Genomic DNA, 20,994 nt, shown 5'->3' on the forward strand with positions numbered 1-20,994 from the left:
TCCTCTGCCTCTCTTTTCCCCTCCATTCCTCCTCTGTCATCCAATTATACGTCTCCTTATGATAATACTGCACTTCTCCTGACATACATCTGTTTCTTGCCTTCTCAAGGGACTCCATTTTCAACCCTCCAACTTTCTATTACATCTCCTTGAGAAACTATTTCAAAGATTCATCCTTATAAGAACAAGAGACCGGCGCTCAACTATGATTTCCGACTGATGGACTACCTCTTCTGGAACTCCATCTTGATCGACCTCCTGAGCGCGTTCCTGTAAGACGTTGAGTTGTAAACTAGCGCAAGGACGCGCACTTTGAAAGGAGGGAGTTGTGTAACGACCCTGGGTTTATAAGCGCGGATATCGACTTTGCCATGCGAGGATGCTTTTGGTGCACAGTCGATGGCGCGCTGGACTTCGGGCTAGAAGGTTGATGGTTCGAGACCTGCTCCCTGCCTGTTTCATTACAATACTTTTTAAGAACAAAAGATAGTCAACTTCAGCGATTTCATCATTCAGTCACTTAATAATCTAAATTGTTTCAATACAAATTTTACATGCGAAATCAAGCTGAAGATGGAAAAACAGGCACAGTTCAACGTTCTCTCTATTGTTGTGATGCGGTCTTTGCTGATACCCTTTTCCCTCTACTCCTCCCCTTTCAGGAAAAAAATATTTGTATCCGGAAATTAATAAACTCGTGATGTCAGGAGGTAGCTAAGCATCCAGATGACTAGCTTGTTAGCTAGCTAACTAGTTTTAAGCATACGATTTAAACTGTTTTGAAATGTCGACAGCTAGCTACATAGATAGAGAGGTTTTCATCGACGGAAGTGGGATTACTAAAGCAGACGACAATCGGTTGATTTAACCGCTAACGCTAACGGGTTATATCTAGCAACATCGGGAGTCTGAGTTGAGATTTGTGCTCCGCATCGAATACCTTCTCTGCTCTGTAGACATGATGCAACCAATGTTGGAACAAGTGACAGATTTCGGGGACTTTACTAGAGGTACAGATTTAAACGAATATCTAAAACAGACGTATTCAAATAACAGAAGTTGCAAAAACAATCTATCAGATGTGCGCGTGAGCCCAGATGGATGCCACATTCATGTCATTCTCCGCAAACCCAAGGTTGGTCTCATGACTTTTGACAAATATCAGAGACCAGAGCTGATCCAGAGCCAAAAGCACCTAGATTTGGTGCTGACTCGGGCTGTGCCCATTGTGGATATTGTATATTTTGACGGCAACAACAACAACAGAGACGGCGGTGTTCCTTTGTTAGCTGTCATATTCGAGAATGGAAAAGCAGAGTTTTGGAAATTTCTGGAACTCAAAGGGGGATGGCATCACCTGCACACCGCGGTACTCTGCAACAGCCCCCGGGCTAAAGTCATTTCTGTCTCGGCCAGTCCGAACTACATCTTCTGGTGTGAGGAGAGGCCACCGTCGGAGAGCTCATCACCTGTCAACGAGACCCACAACTTCAGGTACTGCATCTGCAAACGAACCTATGAGGTGGAGGAAATGGCTCTCAGTTTAGGGGGCGTGAAAATTGCTCTGCACAACAACCCCCGCTACAATGTCATCAGCTCAGGTGAGAATGTTTACCTACTACCTGATTTGAAAGACAAATCCACCATGGCTCTCTCCAAATTCTTTCTCACGTGGTCCCCCCAGCATGACACATTCAGAGTGAGTAGCACATGTAAAGGTAATCTCCTCCGAAAAGACTCTCCTTCTACTAAAGAATCCGACTTTAAGAGGTTGGTAACAGACTGCACGGGGTACCTATCAGCCCTTAGCCCCCCTGATATCTATGGCTACTCCCCTACTGGCAGTGGAGGCCTGTTACTACTGCTCAGCACAGGCTGGGTCAGTCTACTACAGAAGGATGGAGTGTTACGACAGATCTACAAACTAGCTGACAACTGCCTGGCCAGCAGCGGTGCCCATAACAGCCTGAACGTGTACCAGAACACCCTGGCTCTGACCATCGGATGGACCCTATACCTGATTGACACTACGTGTGGCGTGGAGCTGGAGAAGATAGCCCTGAAGAGAGAGGGGCTACTCTACGGGACCGAGAAGCAGGCACCACACCTGCTGTTAGAGACTGGCCTGTTTGTGGTGATGCTCCGGGAGGGGGACCCCCGGGGCCGCGACTCCGACCCAAAGCAGAAGGCCCCGTCCCTGGGTACAGGGGAGAGCATCAGCCCCGCGGCTCTACTGGTAGAGGCCGTGTTCGAGGAGGCCTGTAAGTATTACCAACAGAGAAGTCTCAGCAGCACTCGGCTCACTGTGGAGAAGTTAAAGAGAGGAGGGATGTTCCAGGCTCCTATCTCTCTGGCCAACATCGTCAGAGACTACCTCCAGAGCGGGGGGGAGAGGGGAATGGAGTTACCCCAGGGAGGAGGCAGGGAAGGACAGGAGAAGCTGCTCGGGTCCCTGGAGGCTGAACTGAAGGGGCTGGCCTCCCTAGAGGAGGTGAAGGGGGGATTGGTGAAGGAGAGGGATGTGGAGGATGTGTGTGAGAGTCTAGTGCAGCAGGAGGTGGGGAGACTCCTCTTGTCGTCAGAGCTCGACCGAGACTCTCTACTCTACCTCAACTCCATCTTCAGCCAGTTCCCCGGTCAGGCCTGGAGGGCCACGCAGAGCGCTCTGCAGCTACGCTGCAATGGAGAGGGCTCTCTCTCCTCTAAAGCGCCCCCGGAGGTCTGGAAGACTGTCCTCAGCCCCGTACAGGCCCCCACTGTCACCGCAAACCTGCCCTATACCAATGGCAGCAGCCAGTCTAAACATAAGTCACCCAAACCTTGCCCCAGCACTGGCTCTAGTTTTAAACTTAGCCCCAGCCTTAGCTCCAACCCTAGACCCCCTGCCACTAACTCGACCCTGCCTGTCTTCGAGCTCCTGTGCCACTCCGTCTTCTGCTTCCAGCCCAGCTGGCTGCCCAGGTTCCTGGAGCTAGCCCAGCAGCAGCAGACCTCTGCGGGCTTGGGGATGGGTCTAGGCCTGGGTGGCTCCACCTGGAGCTACTCTGGAGGTAGGGGATCAGCGGAGAACGGAGAGAGCCTACCCCTGTATAAACGCGCACTTTCGGCTCTGCCTCTACCTGGCACCGGATCAGACCTGAAAAAAGACCCAGATTATGAACAAAACCAGGACTTGGAGGTGGATCTTCTCCTGGTGAGTGGTAGACCCAACGCGGTCCTCCAGGCTCTGAGGATCTTGATGGGGAGACAGCAGTGGGAGAGGGTCACCCAAGTGGCCCAGAGGTTCTGCAGGCAGAGTCCCTTACTGAACAAGGAGATCTTTACTACCTTACTGTGTGAGATGGCCCAGCATCGAGACCTGGATCCATACCTAGACCTCCTCTGGGCTCTGTGTCCTGAAGATCTCACGGTCACGGCCATACTCAACATTTTGCTGAAAAATATACCATCATCCTCATCTTCATCCTTATCCCCCTCCTCAAATATCCCTCCCTCCTCTCCCTTTGCTGACCCCCAGTCCAGGCAGTTGACCTTTGGGTTGTTGAAGCCGTTGCTCAGTAAAGTTCTACAGAGAGAGACCAGGCCCAACCAGCGGTATGCTGACATCCTCCAGTCGCCCTCGTTCCCCCCTCCCACGCCCCCTCGCTGGGCTAAAGGACTGCCCAGATCCACCACCGATCCTAGCATAGGCTTAGATCACAATGATATCATCGGCAACACGGCGGCCATCTTGGATCAACACGACCCATCTAAACACAGGACTGTCCCCGGGGGCAGGGTGACCTCACCTCCGAACCCCGACTGAGACGCGCACACACACACACACACACACACACACACACACACACACACACACACACACACACACACACTGGACTCAGCGATATCTGGTTGCGGCGATATCTTCATGTTACTCTAGTTGATGTGCAGTGTTGGCTACTACATTTTTTTTAACAGAGTAAAAAGAACAAAAAAATATATTGATAACATTATTGAGATGTCAGTTGATTGGTATAGGTAGTAGTGGGTTGTTAGATTGAGATTTGTCTAATCTGCTATTGAACAGCATTAAACTAGCATCTCTTAAGTGCTTCCTCTACACTGGAGCAGGACTGTGCCTGAACAACGAAGTCAACTAAAATAAATGTCCTCCTTTAGGCAGGCTTCATATGAGGCTGTGTTCTGTTGTCAATCATAGGCAGATAAATGGCCATAGCTGACAGCTTACCTTCCGAACAAAATATTGTCTTAAAGTTATTCCAGGTTATTAAATTACTACTAAATCTTACCATTGTACATACCTCTCTTATTTTAAAATGTGTATATATGTGGTGTTAAGTGTTATTGTGTGAGCATGAATGCAGACAGAGTAGAATGCTAGCTCAGAGTTGCCTTTCATTCAATAAACTCAGCCTTAATGGAATGAACATTAAGCCTAATATACAGTATGTATTGATATTATTAAATGTGCATGTCGCAGAGCTACCATTCTTGTCTGTAAAATGGTAGAAATCCATTAACTGTCCTCTTTTTATTTTATAATCAACTTGCTTAATATTCATTAATTGTTGTGGGTCGTGTTCAGCAGGCACAAAACAGAACATGTTTTCAAACAGAAAATGTTTAAAAAGCTACAATGAACATTCTCATTGGTCATGTTCAGGTAGTGCCTCTTGTGCTTCAAAATGTTATTTTCTAATTCGTGCCTACTGTACACCACCTGGATATTTTTTGCGTTCGCCAACTCGGTGTGTCATATCGTTCCAGGTGGTTTACTGTACTTTAAACCTACTAAGAATCGAAAGGCCTTTGTCAGCTCATAGTGATACAGTTATCGGACCCTGACCCACAAACCTCTGTGTTGAATGTTTATTTGTTTAGAATATTTTGAACCCTTGGCTCTAGGAGGTAAAGGTTTCGTCTCTGGGATGTGACTTCTGGGTTTAGGGTATGTTCCTCATAAATTCAGTCAACCGTCACGCTCAAACATTAACTATGTTTTACTGAACCGTGTCTGTTTGAAAATAACATTGACGTAATGACACCTTTTCCAGCAGCAGTGGGAAAGTTCTATAGTGAAACACATTATTTAAGAGATATACAGCTGCTTTTGGAGGAAAATGTTCAGTAAAAAAGTATACATTTTCTTTCAGGGGTAGATGAATATCTATGAATATATCCTTCTACACCTTTAAACCCTTGTCGCATTCTCTCTCTTTCTCTTTTCATTCTCTTCTCAGCCCTCTCTTCAGTCTCTCCCCTGGCCACTCCAGTCTCTCTTTCTCCAGTTCCACCCAGTACATTCCTACCAAACTGCCCTATAGAGGAGAGGTGACTCACCATCTTCGAGCTCCTGTAATTTAATTTGGGATAACTCTGTTATGTCCTTAGTGGGGGTGGGGTAGGCCCAAACCAAAGCACATCGCACACACACACTAAGCACCAGGTCACGTCTCCCTGCATGGGCCAAGTGACTGTAATGTCGTTATGGATGTTAGACCCTCTGTCTGTTTTTCCTAACATTTTCTCTCTGTCTATCCACTGTTGGCATTCTCTCATTCTCCTCTTAACATTCCCCGTCTCCATTTCACCTCTGCTCTCTGTTTCTCCTTCTCTTCCTCTCTCTCTCCTCTGATAGCATTCTCTACATACTTTATGTGTAGCTTCACCATTGTCAGTATTACAGAACATCCTACTATTGTTTACTTGTCATGTCTGAGTTAAAGTCTGGAGATCAAACCTCGTACATGAAGCACTATGGATAAAGACGATTGTTTTAAAGTGCCTAAATTCTTATTTTATAGAAAGTCTTCTTTTGCGTTTAGAATTAGACTCAAACTGATTCTTTAAATGTGTTTGTGCTGTCTTGCCAATGACATATGAGTTGGAAAGACAGTACAGACAGATTAGGGACTCAGGCTAACAGAGCTGTGGAACCACCTCTAAAGAATATAATAGATTGTTATGAGATTATTCACTTCTGTAGTCCTATTCAGATATATTCTGTGAAGTTGGTGCAGCCTAACCTGGTTAAAACAGACTGAACGCTGCGCTCACAAAATACGGCCTGCTAAGGCACACAGTCACAGTGACACTCCAGAATTCTACTGGACCGACTGAGTTCCTTCAGGGTGCTAATGCTCTTCATTCACAACCTAGTGTCACATATCTGCTCTAATGCAGTCACCACCACCGCTATAGATACAGCCGTCAGAAGCATGGGATGGGATGGTGACCGTGGGATTGTGTGAGTGACATGGGGTTATTAGTTTTTCTTGATCATGTGACTCGGCCAGGAAAAACTGGTTGCCTGCTCTCAGAGAGCCAAAGATGACTTACTCTGTGCCGGAATTCTCCACCCAGTGATTCAAGGAAATCCCCCACTTAGATTAAACAGCATAGGGCTGGTGTAAGCATGGGTTATTACACCAATCCCATTCTTTTAAATCTGCGGGGGAGTGCACTCCAGTGAAAAGGGTTGATAATTGGGACGCAGGGTTTGGCTCATGAGATGCTGTGACTTGTGATGACATTCTGTTCTGTTTGGTGTTTCACTGTGCATATGATAACTGATGAGACTATCCTAGTATGTCAGGGGTGCACAGCTACAGTCCTGGAGGGCCACAATGGCAGTTTTTTTTTAATTACTTTTAATCACAGACTGTATACTCTCTTTGGCCAATCAGTGACATTGATTGATCAATAAGTGAAACTAAAACCAGTAGGATTGCAGCCAACGACTTGAGTTTGATACCCCTGTAGTATGTGGGAATGGATGGATGTATAAAGCCTTAACATAAAAAGAAAATCACATAAAACACCATTGCCTAGCATCCTACTATTCAGTCCAGACACGTGAATGTGCTCAGAAAAGGAAGGCTTTGTTTATTTGCTTTTGCTCCACTTTGACAGGTGGAGTTCCCCTTTTTTATTGCCTGTTATCAAATTGTCTCTTTTCCGATCAGCTGTGATGACTGTTCTATGTAGAGTACTTTAGACTTCTGCAGTGTTTCACTTTCATCCACACAGATATCAAATGTTTGGATATATGATTGAATGCAAAATGCATGTGTTATTAAACCCGAAGTTAAAACTTCTACATGGTCTCTCTTTGGTGGTGTTTGTGTATGTTTGCTATTTTGGAATATACTGTTTGATAGTATTGTGTTGTATTTTCCCAGTCTATTTCTAATTTAGCTAACTGGTCGTTGTCTTGCCAAGGCAACAATGTAGTATTGCTAACAGCAGAAACAGTCAGGTACCAAGGCTAACTAGTTGAGTGTAATTGGGTGCGTTCCAGATAGCCATATTATTTGCAAGACTGCACAGTTTACAAGATCATTACATCATAGTGATGTGGTAAAGAGCTGATATTATACACAGGCCTGAACAGAATGTGCCCAATATGTCTGTCATTGTGAGAAGTGCCCAATATGTCTGTCATTGTGAGAAGTGCCCTAGTATTTTTACCTATGTTTCTGTTCTGTGAATAGTTCCTCATCCTCACCATAAGGCATGGCTCACACAAATGTTGTTCTGGTTTGTTAGGCCCTTGACATTGCCAACTCACTCAGATACAAAAACATTGATTGTTACCCTTTGTTTAAACTAGCCTGGTCCCATAGGAGTTAGCAAGATGGCACAAACAGACCTGGCTATGTTTAAACCCATTATAGTCAAAGAAACAGAAACACTACATTTACTAGTTCCATTCAGGACACATGATGACCCAAGGGCTCGATTCAATCAGATCTGCTTTAGCCAACATCCGCATAGCGGTTAGTTTGGCAGTGTCTGAGGTGGGACTGCGTTAAAGCTGTCAAATCCACAAGTGGCTCCGAGCATTATACCTAAAAAACAGACATTACCATTGGCTGCACGGAGTAGCATTAAGATAAATCCTATGCTGCCTTGTTTAAAAGTTTGAACACTGGAATGTGTTCACACCGGCAAAACATCCACTATGTGCATGTCTGCTATCGCCGGTTAACGCTTGATCTGATTGAATCTAGGCCTAAATCTCTTTAGAGCTGCACACAGCTTAGTGTGTGGACCAGTCGAAGGATTAATGTGTGGGAGTGCAGCCTGTTGTGTGTGTGTGTGTGTGAAAATAATGTCCTTCCTTACCCTGTCTACAATGCCACTACTTATTGTCATGGCTATTGAACTGTGTGTGTGTATGTGTGTCTCTTTTGTTTCACATCAGACAGGCAGGTTCCTCAGGGGTGTGCGAGAAGGATCTCATCATGTAGGTGGAATTATCATTAACCATGGAGTCGGGGTGGTGGAGGGCCCCGCTTATTGTCTTACGCTAGATTTTCATCTACACTGTTGATCAAGAATCCTCCGGAGTGACACCACCTGGCTGAAGACAATGGGGACTCACTATCTCCGTCTCAGATAACCCTGCTGCAGAGGGAGACAGTGGGACTGAGGGTGAGAGAGATGAAGAGAGAGAGAGAGAGCAAGGCTGCTCCCAGAGGCTGGAAAACTGCAGAACACTTCAGATCGGTCATTGAGGTCAAATTCCACCCGATACTCACACCTCCCTCCCTCCTCCCCAACCCTCCTCTTGCTCCCCTACCTCCTCCATCGTGATGCTGAGAGGCTGTGTTCACTGAATCAGGTGGATCTGTGCTGTAAACCTAAATGCATCGATTGATTTGTACAATTTTTAGACTGCATCCTGTAAACCGCAATCAATCAAATGCAGAACACGTTTCTATTGGCCACTGCTGATAGTGCTATCCTATCAGAAACATACTATACTACAAGGTACTATATCAGTAATATATTTGAGAAAGAATTGGCTAACACACACAGTCGTCTCTTTCAGTAGCAAATCTTTAATCACAGTAGTTTGCACAATGCATGTCAAATGTTTTTCCTATATAAACAGACCTACTAAAGTGCTTTGTAACACATATACAAACATCCTACTCATTGTCTGGTACAAAATTGAATCATTGCAGAATCAAATATTTCAATCAATATCATTCATTAGAAAAAAAAAAAAAAAGACTTGTACCTAACCTATTTGATACTGTATTTCAAATATATCATATCATTATTCAGGTGGGTTAGACCCATTCATGTCCCTCTGTCAGGGCGGGATGGCAGAGTCCTGGTTGTAGTCCCTGAGAGCAGTAACACCCCTGGCCAGTCCTCTCTTTCCCCCAGCTCAGTAGGGTTTGACTCGGGCTCGGTCTCGGATGTTCATGGCTATGTGGTTTCTGTGGGGAAAGAGATGAGACGAGACAAAAAGAGAGACTGTATATTGTTCCCATACCACCTTTATTGCAATAACGTTTCAATCAGAGTCATAGTGTCCTGGGCCCGTATTCACAAAAAGTCTCAGAGTAGGAGTGCTAACATAGGATCCATTTAGCCTTTTAGATCATAATGAATAATAAGATAAGATGATTATGGACAGGGGGGAGGGGGACCTGATCCTAGATCAGCACTCGTACTCTGAGATGCTTTTGTGTATATATATACGGGCCCTGGTCTCATTTCTGAATGAGTATTTCCCGCCCAGTACCTAAGTACAATCATCTGATGTATATGTGTAAATATGTTTGCTACTCACTCGTAGACATCGCTGTGCTTCATCCTCCTGTAGAACTTGGCCAGTTTGATGGAGAAGATGATGCTGGGGACCAGGAAGATCATACACCAGCCCAGACTGAAGCAGAACGCATTCTGGACACACACACAGACACGTGTAGGTTAATAAACAATATTACATTAACGTAGTGTATCATTTTCTGTGTGTGGGTGCGTGCATGAAATCGTTTTCTCACCAGAGACTCCATCATATTTGAGCAGACTATAACCTCAGCTGAGTCCACAGCTTTTGCCACTGGGACACAGAGACCAATCTGTTGAGTGATCTACATACACACAAACTCACACAATCAAATTTCGTCAAATGTATTTTATAAAGCCATTTTACATCAACCTCAACCACACATTCTTACACATAAGGCTGAGGCTAAACTACACACACACACAAACATAGGAACCTAAAATTAAACCACACACACACAAGGTACAACAATGCAGTGATACAGTAGTAGTAGAACGCTTAGTGAACCCACTGTGAGGTTAGCCCAGTCAGCATATGCCATGAAGTACCCCATCTGACAGTCTAGGAACTTCCTACTCTCCTGAGAAAAAGAAAGAAAAACAAGTGTAAATTCCATACATTCTCTATTGACTCAGAAGTCATGAGTCAGTGGAGCCTTGCATCAAAAAAAATCAGGTGGAATTCCCTATATAAGTATTTCTTTTGTGACTAGATATGCTTGTGTGTGTGCATGCGTGCAAATGTGCATGGTTACTCACTGCCTTGACTATCTGTGTAGTGTTGGTGTTGAGGAAGTCTTGAGCTGTTCCCACTTTATTTAACACCTCTCCTACTGTGCCCTAAAGGTGAAAGAGGGAGGGAGGGAGAAAGAGAGAGAGATGAGCATGCATTGCATAGCTACATATTTACATTGTTTAATGAAAGAACACTTGCAGCTCATGCTTTCGGAACATTCTGCAGTATACTTACATTGATCTCTGATACTATGACACTAAGGGCACCTATGGTGGAGTTCAACTGAGTCTGAAACACAAAAGACTGACAGATAATATATCTATTTACAACATATATGACTCTGCTCTGGATAATGACCTCTTAAGGATTTATAAAATAGTCATAGATAATCCAGACATTCAGATAGCTGTATATTTAGTACAAACACACATATGTGACATTTGCTGAAGTTGTCCAGAGCAGAAACAGGCAGCACCAGGCCAGTCAGACGTACCAGTTGTGGGATGATGATTCTGACAATGTCTGACTGGATCCCTCTCAGGCCTCCAGCCTCCTGTGTCAGCTGTGATTGGATACCTGTATCAATCTGTTGAGAGACATGCATCACATTACTGTCTTTATACAAACATCTACATCTGGTTGGTAGCTGCTGTATTTAATTACAGCTACTGATAACAGTCTGCTGTAGCTTACAACAATTCTAATTTCTAAAGTGGAAGTTGGGAGAGTTTTATTCGGGTGGTTCAGTGAAACAATTATAGTTTCTGAGGTGGAAGTTGGGAGAGTTATATATTTATTTATTTTTTGGTGAAAAGGCCTGCTCTCTCCTTTCCCTGATGTTCAGTTCATTTCATCCCGATCTCCTCTGCATTATTGTAGCCATCTGTTGCAGCCTGTCAACTATGCCTCTGCCTATCCCTGTTCTCTCCTCTCCGCACAGGCTACACAAACGCCCCACACCGCGTGGCTGCTGCCTCTCTAACCTGGTGGTCCCTGCACGCACCCCACACCTGGAGTTCCAGGTCTCAGGCAGCCTCTGGAACTGCCGTTCTGCTGCCAACAAAGCTGACTTCATCCCAGCCTATGCTAATCTCCAGTCCCTCGACTTCCTGGCGCTGACGGAAACATGGATTACCACTGAAAACACTGCTACTCCTACTGCTCTCTCCTCATCTGACCATGTGTTCTCGCACACCCCGAGAGCATCTGGTCAGAGGGGTGGTGGCACAGGAATCCTCATCTCTCCCAAGTGGACATTCTCAATTTTTCCCCTAACCCATCTGTCTATCTCCTCATTTGAATTCCATGCTGTCACAGTCACTAGCCCATTTAAGCTTAATATCCTTGTCATCTATCGCCCTCCAGGTTCCCTTGGAGAGTTCATCAATGAGCTTGACGCCTTGATAAGTTCCTTTCCTGAGGATGGCTCACCCCTCACAGTTTTGGGGGATTTCAACCTCCCTATGTCCACATTTGACTCATTTCTCTCTGCCTCCTTCTTTCCACTTCTCTCCTCTTTTGACCTCACCCTCTCACCGTCCCCCCCTACTCACAAGGCAGGCAATACGCTTGACCTCATCTTTACTAGATGCTGCTCTTCTACTAATCTCACTGCAACTCCCCTCCATGTCTCCGACCACTACTTTGTTTCCTTTTCTCTCTCGCTCTCCTCCCACACTACTCACTCTGCCCCTACACAGATGGTAATGCGCCGCCGCAACCTTCGCTCTCTCTCTCCCACTACTCTCTCCTCTTCCATCCTATCATCTCTTCCCTCTGCTCAATCCTTCTCCCTCCAATCTCCTGATTCTGCCTCCTCAACCCTCCTCTCCTCCCTTTCTGCATCCTTTGACTCTCTGTGTCCCCTATCCTCCCGGCCGGCTCGGTCCTCCCCTCCAGCTCCGTGGCTTGATGACTCATTGCGAGCTCACAGAACAGAGCTCCGGGCAGCGGAGCGGAAATGGAAGAAAACTAAACTCCCTGCCGACCTGGCATCTTTTCACTCCCTCCTCTCTACATTTTCTTCATCTGTTTCTGCTGCTAAGGCCACTTTCTACCACTCTAAATTCCAAGCATCTGCCTCTAACCCTAGGAAGCTCTTTGCCACATTTTCCTCCCTCCTGAATCCTCCCCCCCCCCGCCCCCCCCTCCTCTCTCTCTGTGGATGACTTCGTCAACCACTTTGAAAAGAAGGTTGACGACATTCGATCCTCGTTTGTTAAGTCTAATGACACTGCTGGTCCTACTCACACTGCCCTACCCTATGCTTTGACTTCTTTCTCCCCTCTCTCTCCAGATAAAATCCTGCGACTTGTGACTGCAGGCCGCCCAACAACCTGCCCGCTTGACCCCATCCCCTCCTCTCTTCTCCAGACCATCTCCGGTGACCTTCTCCCCTACCTCACCTCGCTGATCAACTCATCCTTGACCGCTGGCCATGTCCCTTCCGTCTTCAAGAGAGCGAGAGTTGCTCCCCTTCTCAAGAAACCAACACTCGATCCCACTGATGTCAACAACTACAGACCAGTATCCCTTCTTTCTTTTCTTTCCAAAACTATTGAGCGTGCCGTCTTTAGCCAACTCTCTTGCTATCTCTCTCAGAATGACCTTCTTGATCCAAACCAGTCAGGTTTCAGGACTGGTCATTCAACTGAGACTGCTCTTCTCTGTGTCACGGAGGCTCTCCGCACTGCTAAAGCTAACTCTCTCTCCTCTGCTCTTGTCCTTCTAGACCTGTCTGCTGCCTTTGATACTGTGAACCATCAGATCCTTCTCTCCACCCTCTCCGAGCTGGGCATCTCCGGCGCGGCTCACTCCTGGATTGCGTCCTACCTGACCGGTCGCTCCTACCAAGTGGCGTGGCGAGAAGCTGTCTCCGCACCACGTGCTCTCACCACTGGTGTCCCCCAGGGCTCAGTTCTAGGCCCTCTCCTTTTCTCCCTATACACCAAGTCACTTGGCTCTGTCATATCCTCACATGGCCTCTCCTATCATTGCTACGCTGACGATACACAACTAATCTTCTCCTTTCCCCCTTCTGATAACCAGGTGGCGAATCGCATCTCTGCATGTCTGGCAGACATATCAGTATGGATGACGGATCACCACCTCAAGCTGAACCCTGGCAAGACGGAGCTGCTCTTCCTCCCGGGGAAGGACTGCCCGTTCCATGATCTCGCCATCACGGTTGACAACTCCGCTGTGTCCTCCTCCCAGAGTGCGAAGAGCCTAGGCGTGACCCTGGACAACACCCTGTCGTTCTCCGCCAACATCAAGGCGGTGACCCGCTCCTGCAGGTTCATGCTCTACAACATTCGGAGAGTACGACCCTGCCTTACACAGGAAGCGGCACAGGTCCTAATCCAGGCACTTGTCATCTCCCGTCTGGACTACTGCAACTCGCTGTTGGCTGGCCTCCCTGCCTGTGCCATTAAACCCCTACAACTCATCCAGAATGCCGCAGCCCGTCTGGTGTTCAACCTTCCCAAGTTCTCTCACGTCACCCCCCTCCTCCGCACACTCCACTGGCTTCCAGTTGAAGCTCGCATCCGCTACAAGACCATGGTGCTTGCCTATGGAGCAGTGAGGGGAACGGCACCTCTGTACCTTCGGGCTCTGATCAGTCCCTACACCCAAACGAGGGCATTGCGTTCATCCACCCCTGGCCTGCTGGCTCCCCTTCCTCTGCGGAAGCATAGTTCCCGCTCAGCCCAGTCAAAACTGTTCGCTGCTCTGGCACCCCAATGGTGGAACAAGCTCCCTCACGACGCCAGGACAGCGGAGTCACTCACCACCTTCCGGAGGCATTTGAAACCCCACCTCTTTAAGGAATACCTGGGATAGGATAAAGTAATCCTTCTACCCCCCCCCCCCCCCCCCAAAAATTGTAAAGTGGTTATCCCACTGGCTATAGGGTGAACGCACCAATTGGTGAGTCGCTCTGGATAAGAGCGTCTGCTAAATGACGTAAATGTGCCCTTGAGCAAGGCACTTAACCCTAATTGCTCCTGTAAGTCGCTCTGGATAAGAGCGTCTGCTAAATGACTAAAATGTAATGTAAATGTAAATCTACAGTACCAGTCAAAGGTTTGGACACACCTACTCATTCAAGGGTTTTTCTTTATTTTTACTATTTTCTACATGCAGAATAATAGAGAAGACATCAAAACTATGAAATAACACATATGGAATCATGTAGTAACCAAGAAAGTGTTAAACAAATCAAATATATTTGAGATTTGAGATTCTTCAAATTGCCACCCTTTGCCTTGACAGCTTTGCACACTCTTGGCATTCTTTCAACCAGCTTCACCTGTAATGCTTTTCCAACAGTCTTGAAGGAGTTCCCACATATACTGAGCACTTGTTGGCTGCTTTTCCTTCACTATGCCATCCGACTCATCCCAAACCATCTCAATTGGGTTGAGGTCGGGGGATTGTGGAGGCCAGGTCATCTGATGCAGCACTCCATCACTCTCCTTCTTGGTAAAATAGCCCTTACACAGCCTGGAGGTGTGTTGGGTCATTGTTCTGTTGAAAAACAAATTATAGTCCCACTAAGCCCAAACCAGATGGGATGGCGTTTCGCTGCAGAATGATGTGGTAGCCATGCTGGTTAAGTGTGCCTTGAATTCTAAATAAATCACAGACACCTCCTCCTCCATGCTTTACGGTGGGAACTACACATGCAGAGATCATCCATTCACCCACAATGCGTCTCACAAAGACAGCGGTTGGAACCAAAAATCTCCAATTTGGACTCCAGACCAAAGGACAAATTTCCACCGGTCTAATGTCCATTGCTCGTGTTTCTTGGACCAAGCAGGTCTCTTCTTCTTATTGGTGTCCTTTAGTAGTGGTTTCTTTGCAGCAATTCGACCATGAAGGCCTGATTCACACAGTCCCCTCTGAACAGTTGATGTTGAGATGTGTCTGTGACTTGAACTCTGTGAAGCATTTATTTGGGCTGCAATTTCTGAGGCTGGTAACTCTAATGAACTTATCCTCTGCAGCAGCGGTAACTCTGGGACTTCCATTCCTGTGGCGGTCCTCATGAGAGCCAGTTTCATCATAGCGCTTGATGGTTTTTGCGACTGCACTTGACATTTTCCATATTGACTGACCTTCATGTCTTAAAGTAATGATGGACTGTTGTTTCTTTCTTATTTGAGCTGTTCTTGCCATAATATGGACTTGGTATTTTACCAAATAGGGCTATCCTCTGTATACCCCCACCCCTCCCCCTACCTTGTCACAACACAACTAATTGGCTAAAACACATTAAGATGGAAAGAAATTCCACAAATTAACTTTTAAGAAGGCACACCTGTTAATTGAAATGCATTCCAGGTGACTACCTCATGAAGCTGGTTGAGAGAATGCCAAGTGTGTGCAAAGCTGTCATCAAGGCAAAGGGTGGCTATTTGAAGAATCTCAAATATAAAATATATTTGATTTGTTTAACACTCCATATGTGTTATTTCATAGTTTTGATGTCTTCACTATTATTCTACAATGTAAAAAATAGTAAAAAATAAAGAAAAACCCTTGAATGAGCAGGTGTGTCCAAACTTTTGACTGGTACTGTATATGACCAGTGCACACACTGATGTTCACATTGTATCATTGATGGAAGAGCCTGAGAGTGCTCACAGGGAGGGAATATGTTTGTAACAATGTTACATGTTTTATTACTCACTTGAACAGTAGCAAGTTGGTCTAACATGCCTGCTGTTTCTGTCAGATTAATGCTGGAAATACTGTTGATCTGAAACAGGTATAGAAACAGTTATGATAATATATAATGATGTGACGCTGCATGTTGTCCTAAAATACACTCCAATTGAACATGTTACAAACTATTAGAGACCAAAGGTCACACAGACATGCACGCGCACATGTACACACATACACACACTTTGTACCTGCTGTGTGATAGAGCTTAAGTCAACATCATGGGCCATGTCAGAGAAGCTGTTTATCTTTTTGCACATCTCAGGGGTGAGCAGGGTGATGGTAGGCAGTTTGATCTCATTACTGTCAAAGTGTTGCTGAATCTCTTCTTTGTACTGGGAGGGGAGAGGTGGACACATAATTAGAAGGAGTAGCGGAAACATTGTCCTAGTATAGCAGATGGTTTGAAATATGGACTTTACACCACTTAGGAAGAGGAAACATGACTTGATTTTGGTAAATAACCACCCATATAAAGTGATGCCCAGTAATCATCAGTAGACAGTGTATGGTGATAGAAAAAGTAAAAACCATATGTGATAGAGTAGAAACCATAGTGTGACAGTCTTACTTTGGACACGTTGAGTAGACTATTGAGGTCTATGAGCTCATACAGGTGGAGGGTTGTCCATAGAGGCCTGTTCTGTTCACATTCACTACAAACACACACACACAACAATACATCCTTACTAGTGATGCGGAAGTTGACTCATAACCCGCAGCTATATCCGTGATGCGGCGGGTTTAGGGTCATGAAATATTGTGTGGATGAAGGGCGGCTGGGTGGCGGGCGGGTTAAATAAAGATAAAATAATACCTTAAATATCCATAAATGTATCATTCATCTTGTGCAATTTATATAGGCTACATTGAGGTTTTCCTTTCATTATTTAAGGTTATCTGGCATTAGTGCATAAGCCTAAGCTTTAGGACCTAACTGTATGCGTGCCAAATAGCCTACCCGCCTATTGCCAAATGCTTTTGGAAATGGGCAGAAAAGGTTATTGTTCAAGTCGATCCACGGAGGCAAAAAAGGAAAATGTCCGAGTTTAATTCAATATGAGAAAAGCTGTGAAATGCAAAATGGAGAGTTGAAAATAAAGAGAAGGTAGTGCCAGATAACTAACGTTTGGGAAAGATTTGGTGAAGTGGTAAAAGGGAATGATAGCAGATAGATAGATGTGTGATGATTCTGAGGCGCTATACAAATTCGACAGCCACAAGACGGGGACTTCAAATAGGCCGATGGCACATAAGGGAACTGTAGCCTACTGTTCAGATGGGTTAAATGGAAACTGAATTCTGGACACCGACTGTAGGTCTGTAACCTCTCATATATCCTTAATATAAACTCCTGCAGAATTAAGCATTTCTTGCAGAAAATGATACACCAAATGCAGGCAAAATTGGAGTGGAAAAATATGATTTCTTTCTTTCAGCATCCTGAGAGAATGCGAATGTGCAGTTAGATACCTACCGTCTGTAGAGGTGCTATCTTTATCAGCGTCATCAAAGCTGATAGTATTTCAACCACATAAAATATGCATCCAAGCCGAACTGAAATCTTATCAGAAACATATTGGGTCGTTTTCACAGCCGGTCAAGTTGATGTCCTTTGGAAATTTTGCACAGAAAATTGTTGCAGTTTTTTTTGTTGAGTTATTGCATTTTCTACCCGGTCCCTAAACGTCTTTGCTCAGCAAAGAAGCATTCATTCTATCAATTTATGACATTATTCTGGTGAGCAAGGGTTTATTTAGTCTTCTGGGGCAACATATAATGACAGAAGAGAAGCTGCAGGTATCTAATTATAGACAACAGTGGAGGCTGCTGAGTGGAGGGGAGGACAGCTAATAATAATGTCCGGAATGGAGTGAATGGAATGGTATCAAACACGTGTTTGTTTGATACTATTCCATTGATTCCATTCCAGCCATTATTATGAGCCGTCCTCCCCTCAGCAGCCTCCACTGATAGACAAGTTGACTAACAAATAGCCTACCAAAATGTCGGAAATTATAAGCAGAAACATCTATAAATCAGGCAAAAAAAATCCTGAACCCGGGTTAAAAAAAAAAGTCTGCTATCTCTGACTGTAGCCTACAGCGCAATTTCTATATTATCGGATTAGGGCCGGGTGCGGGCCTCAGATTTTCACTTTAACACATATAGTCAGGTGGTTGCAGATGGGTTATTAGCAATTGCGGGCGGGTGCCGGTGAACAAACAGCTGACCTGCGCACCATTAATCCTTACATTGCATAATAGCAGAACAAAAACAAAGTTACATTTAGCAGACACTCTTATCCAGAGTGACTTATAATAATCATTTAGAAAACCAGAAAGCAGATCTTTAATTTACATAACCCTTTATAATGTTTCTACATACTTGTATACTTCAGTAAGAGTCAGGTTGCTCTTCAGGCCCAGTATCTCTCTTAAATGGAAGCCAGGTATCATGCCCGGAGTGTCAACAAACTGTGGAGGGGGGAGACACACAATCAATCAATCAGTGAGTCAATTAATTAAGTGTGCATGTATGAGAGTGTGTGTGTGTATGCGTGAGTGTGTGTTCTTACCTGTAGTAGCTGTCCACTGCGCCAGGGCTGGCAGACCAGTGTGTAGACATTCCCTCCCACTATAAACAGTAGTAACACCACCAGCATGAGGAGCCAGGAAAACAGGAAACTTAGCCCTGCACCCCTACACACACAGACAAATACGTTGAGATAATTATTTTACCAAATGTCACTTCTGCCCATCCTCATACCCACCCACCCACACAGACAGGCACAGACACAGTGACAGTACTTACGCCATTAGGAAGGTTCCTCCACAGTCGGCGGTGCCGGATCGTTCTTTCGGGTCGGCTTGAGGGCTCAGTCCCACCGGACCCAAAAACAGACCCAGGAGGTTACACACTATGACCAGGAGAACTACACAGCTCAGGATAATACCCACACTCCAACTAGAGAAACAAAAACACAGAGGGATCATTACCTTATCTGTTCAGCCCTGTCAGTGTGTGTGCGTGCCTATGTGTGTGTGTTCATTACCTGATCATCTCTACCTTCTCTGCCTCGGGTGAGTACATGTCGATGTATCTCTGAGCCTCTCCCAGTGTGTCTGAGATCATGCTGAGGGAAGAGACAGGGATGTCTCCCTTCACCAAAGAGATCTGTCTCTTGATGTCGTCAAGCTGTTGCTTCACATCTGAAGGAGAAGGAAAGGGATGAATATACCTCTAGACACTGATCCAAGGTCAGTTTCAAAGGCATTTAGGTTAAAGCATAAGATGTGGCTATAAGGCTAGTAGACATCAGACTCTTGTTAGTGTCGCTGTGAATAACAATGACCTATAACAGCTAGTAGTTTAACTGAACTAGTCCTAGTCCTATAACAGCTAGTAGTTTAACTGAACTAGTCCTAGTCCTATAACAGTTAGTAGTGACCTTGAAGGTAAATACTCACTCTGTACAACGTCCCTGGTGTCGTTGGTCACTCTCTGGGGAATACTGGCAAAGATGTCTTCTCCCTGAAACACACACAGTCAGAAACGTCCTCAGTAACTACTTCAGACTCCAAGGAGTACCCGGCATAAATGATGCATATAAGTCAATGGATGAAAAATGTTGTAACAAGCATGGATCTCAATTCCTCCCTCACAAACAGCACCATGCTGTGGCATGTCAGTTACACTTCACTAATCCATTTCGGAGGGGGGTGGGGGGGGGGGGGGGGGGGTGGGGGTCTATTTAGTGCAGACAGAGCTGTTTATTTTTTTTATGCAGCTGGCTTGTCCGTTTCTCCCTCTTTATGTCTTTTAGATTTACGTTTACCTTTGAGTTGAGATCAGCCTTTGTGATGAAATTAACAGCCAACTGCAGCTCATTCAGACTGGGGATCTATGGAACATACGCACACACTTTATGTTACAAACAGCTTATGCTCTTCAATGACTTCTCTGCAGTAAGTGTCATTCTTATGCTTTGGCAGCAGGGGGCAGCAAAACCACAACTATCCACTCAGATGACATATTCACGTTTTTACTATGGCATATATTGCCTGCCTCATGTTTGTTATAAAAGTAGAACAGTGATAATATAATAAACTGAATTTTAAAAACAACATTGATATGATTACAAAAGACACCATTTTCCACAATCATATTACAGTAACATACACCATGGTCTCTTATCCATGGTCCTTTCTTTACCTGTTTGTTCTCCGTCCTACTGGTTTGTTCTCAATAAGGAACTTATCTTGTGTTTCTGATACTGTGTGTGTGTCTGTGTGTGTGTGTGTCTGTCTGTGTGTGTGTGTGTGTGCATTATGAACTGTAATTTTCCTGAAACCCAAGCCTCTATTTGTGTTAGCTTGTTTGAGAAAGGGGGGTGGGGGGGGAGAGGAGGGGAGAGAGTTAACCCACAAACAGACTCAGCGTGCGTCAGCAACAGTAGAGTGGGAGGAGGAGGAACACTCTGAAACCTGACATCATAAGACAACAGCGTGAGCCATTTCCACATAACTCATTTAGTTATGTGGAAGGCCAGCATGCACCGTCCACCACCATACAAAATCACACGACCACACACACTGTCCACAACCACACACACACACACACACTGTATCATGAACACACGAGAAAGCCAGGTGTTTTAGCTCAATTGTGTTTAACAAAAGGACTGAAACGTTCTTTATCGAGAACAAACCAGAGTAAGATCAAAAGACACACCAGTGCGTACAGGGAGATAACTGGGTTATCAGAGCTACCATGGAATTGATGGAAAGATGAGAAGGGAGAGGGAGGGAAGAAAAAAGGGAGGAAAGAGAAAAGAGTGGAGAGGAGAGAGAAAAGAGAGGAGAGGAGAGAGAAAAGAGTGGAGAGGAGAGAGAAGAGAGAAAAGAGAGGAGAGAGAAAAGAGAGGAGAGGAGAGA

At 45.3% G+C, this 20,994-nt stretch overlaps 2 protein-coding genes across 2 annotated transcripts in view; one reads left to right on the forward strand and one right to left on the reverse strand.

Annotated features, from left to right (window-relative positions):
* Positions 1-861: 861 nt before the first annotated feature.
* Positions 862-3,866, forward strand: LOC311130761 (BLOC-2 complex member HPS6-like). Its single transcript, XM_084163554.1, has one exon. The coding sequence runs from the start codon at positions 959-961 to the stop codon at positions 3,803-3,805; it is 2,847 nt and encodes a 948-aa protein (XP_084019680.1). The 5' UTR covers positions 862-958; the 3' UTR covers positions 3,806-3,866.
* A 4,960-nt stretch (positions 3,867-8,826) lies between these two features.
* The window catches only part of LOC311130860 (prominin-1-A-like), a 45,547-nt gene continuing 33,379 nt past the window's right edge, over positions 8,827-20,994 (reverse strand). Inside the window, exons 9-24 of the mRNA XM_084163668.1 lie at positions 19,896-19,961; positions 19,528-19,591; positions 19,113-19,269; positions 18,872-19,024; positions 18,636-18,759; positions 18,446-18,534; positions 16,629-16,713; positions 16,249-16,392; positions 16,023-16,091; positions 10,818-10,910; positions 10,559-10,612; positions 10,348-10,428; positions 10,101-10,169; positions 9,804-9,893; positions 9,590-9,702; positions 8,827-9,233 (exon numbers count right to left, since the gene is read on the reverse strand). Of these exons, the coding sequence (XP_084019794.1) occupies positions 9,182-9,233; positions 9,590-9,702; positions 9,804-9,893; positions 10,101-10,169; positions 10,348-10,428; positions 10,559-10,612; positions 10,818-10,910; positions 16,023-16,091; positions 16,249-16,392; positions 16,629-16,713; positions 18,446-18,534; positions 18,636-18,759; positions 18,872-19,024; positions 19,113-19,269; positions 19,528-19,591; positions 19,896-19,961 (1,503 nt within the window). The 3' untranslated portion in view covers positions 8,827-9,181. The remainder of the gene's footprint in view (positions 9,234-9,589; positions 9,703-9,803; positions 9,894-10,100; positions 10,170-10,347; positions 10,429-10,558; positions 10,613-10,817; positions 10,911-16,022; positions 16,092-16,248; positions 16,393-16,628; positions 16,714-18,445; positions 18,535-18,635; positions 18,760-18,871; positions 19,025-19,112; positions 19,270-19,527; positions 19,592-19,895; positions 19,962-20,994) is intronic.

Source organism: Coregonus lavaretus (genome assembly GCF_964263955.1).
Source record: "Coregonus lavaretus genome assembly, chromosome: 1".
Classification (NCBI taxonomy): Eukaryota; Metazoa; Chordata; class Actinopteri; order Salmoniformes; family Salmonidae; genus Coregonus; species Coregonus lavaretus.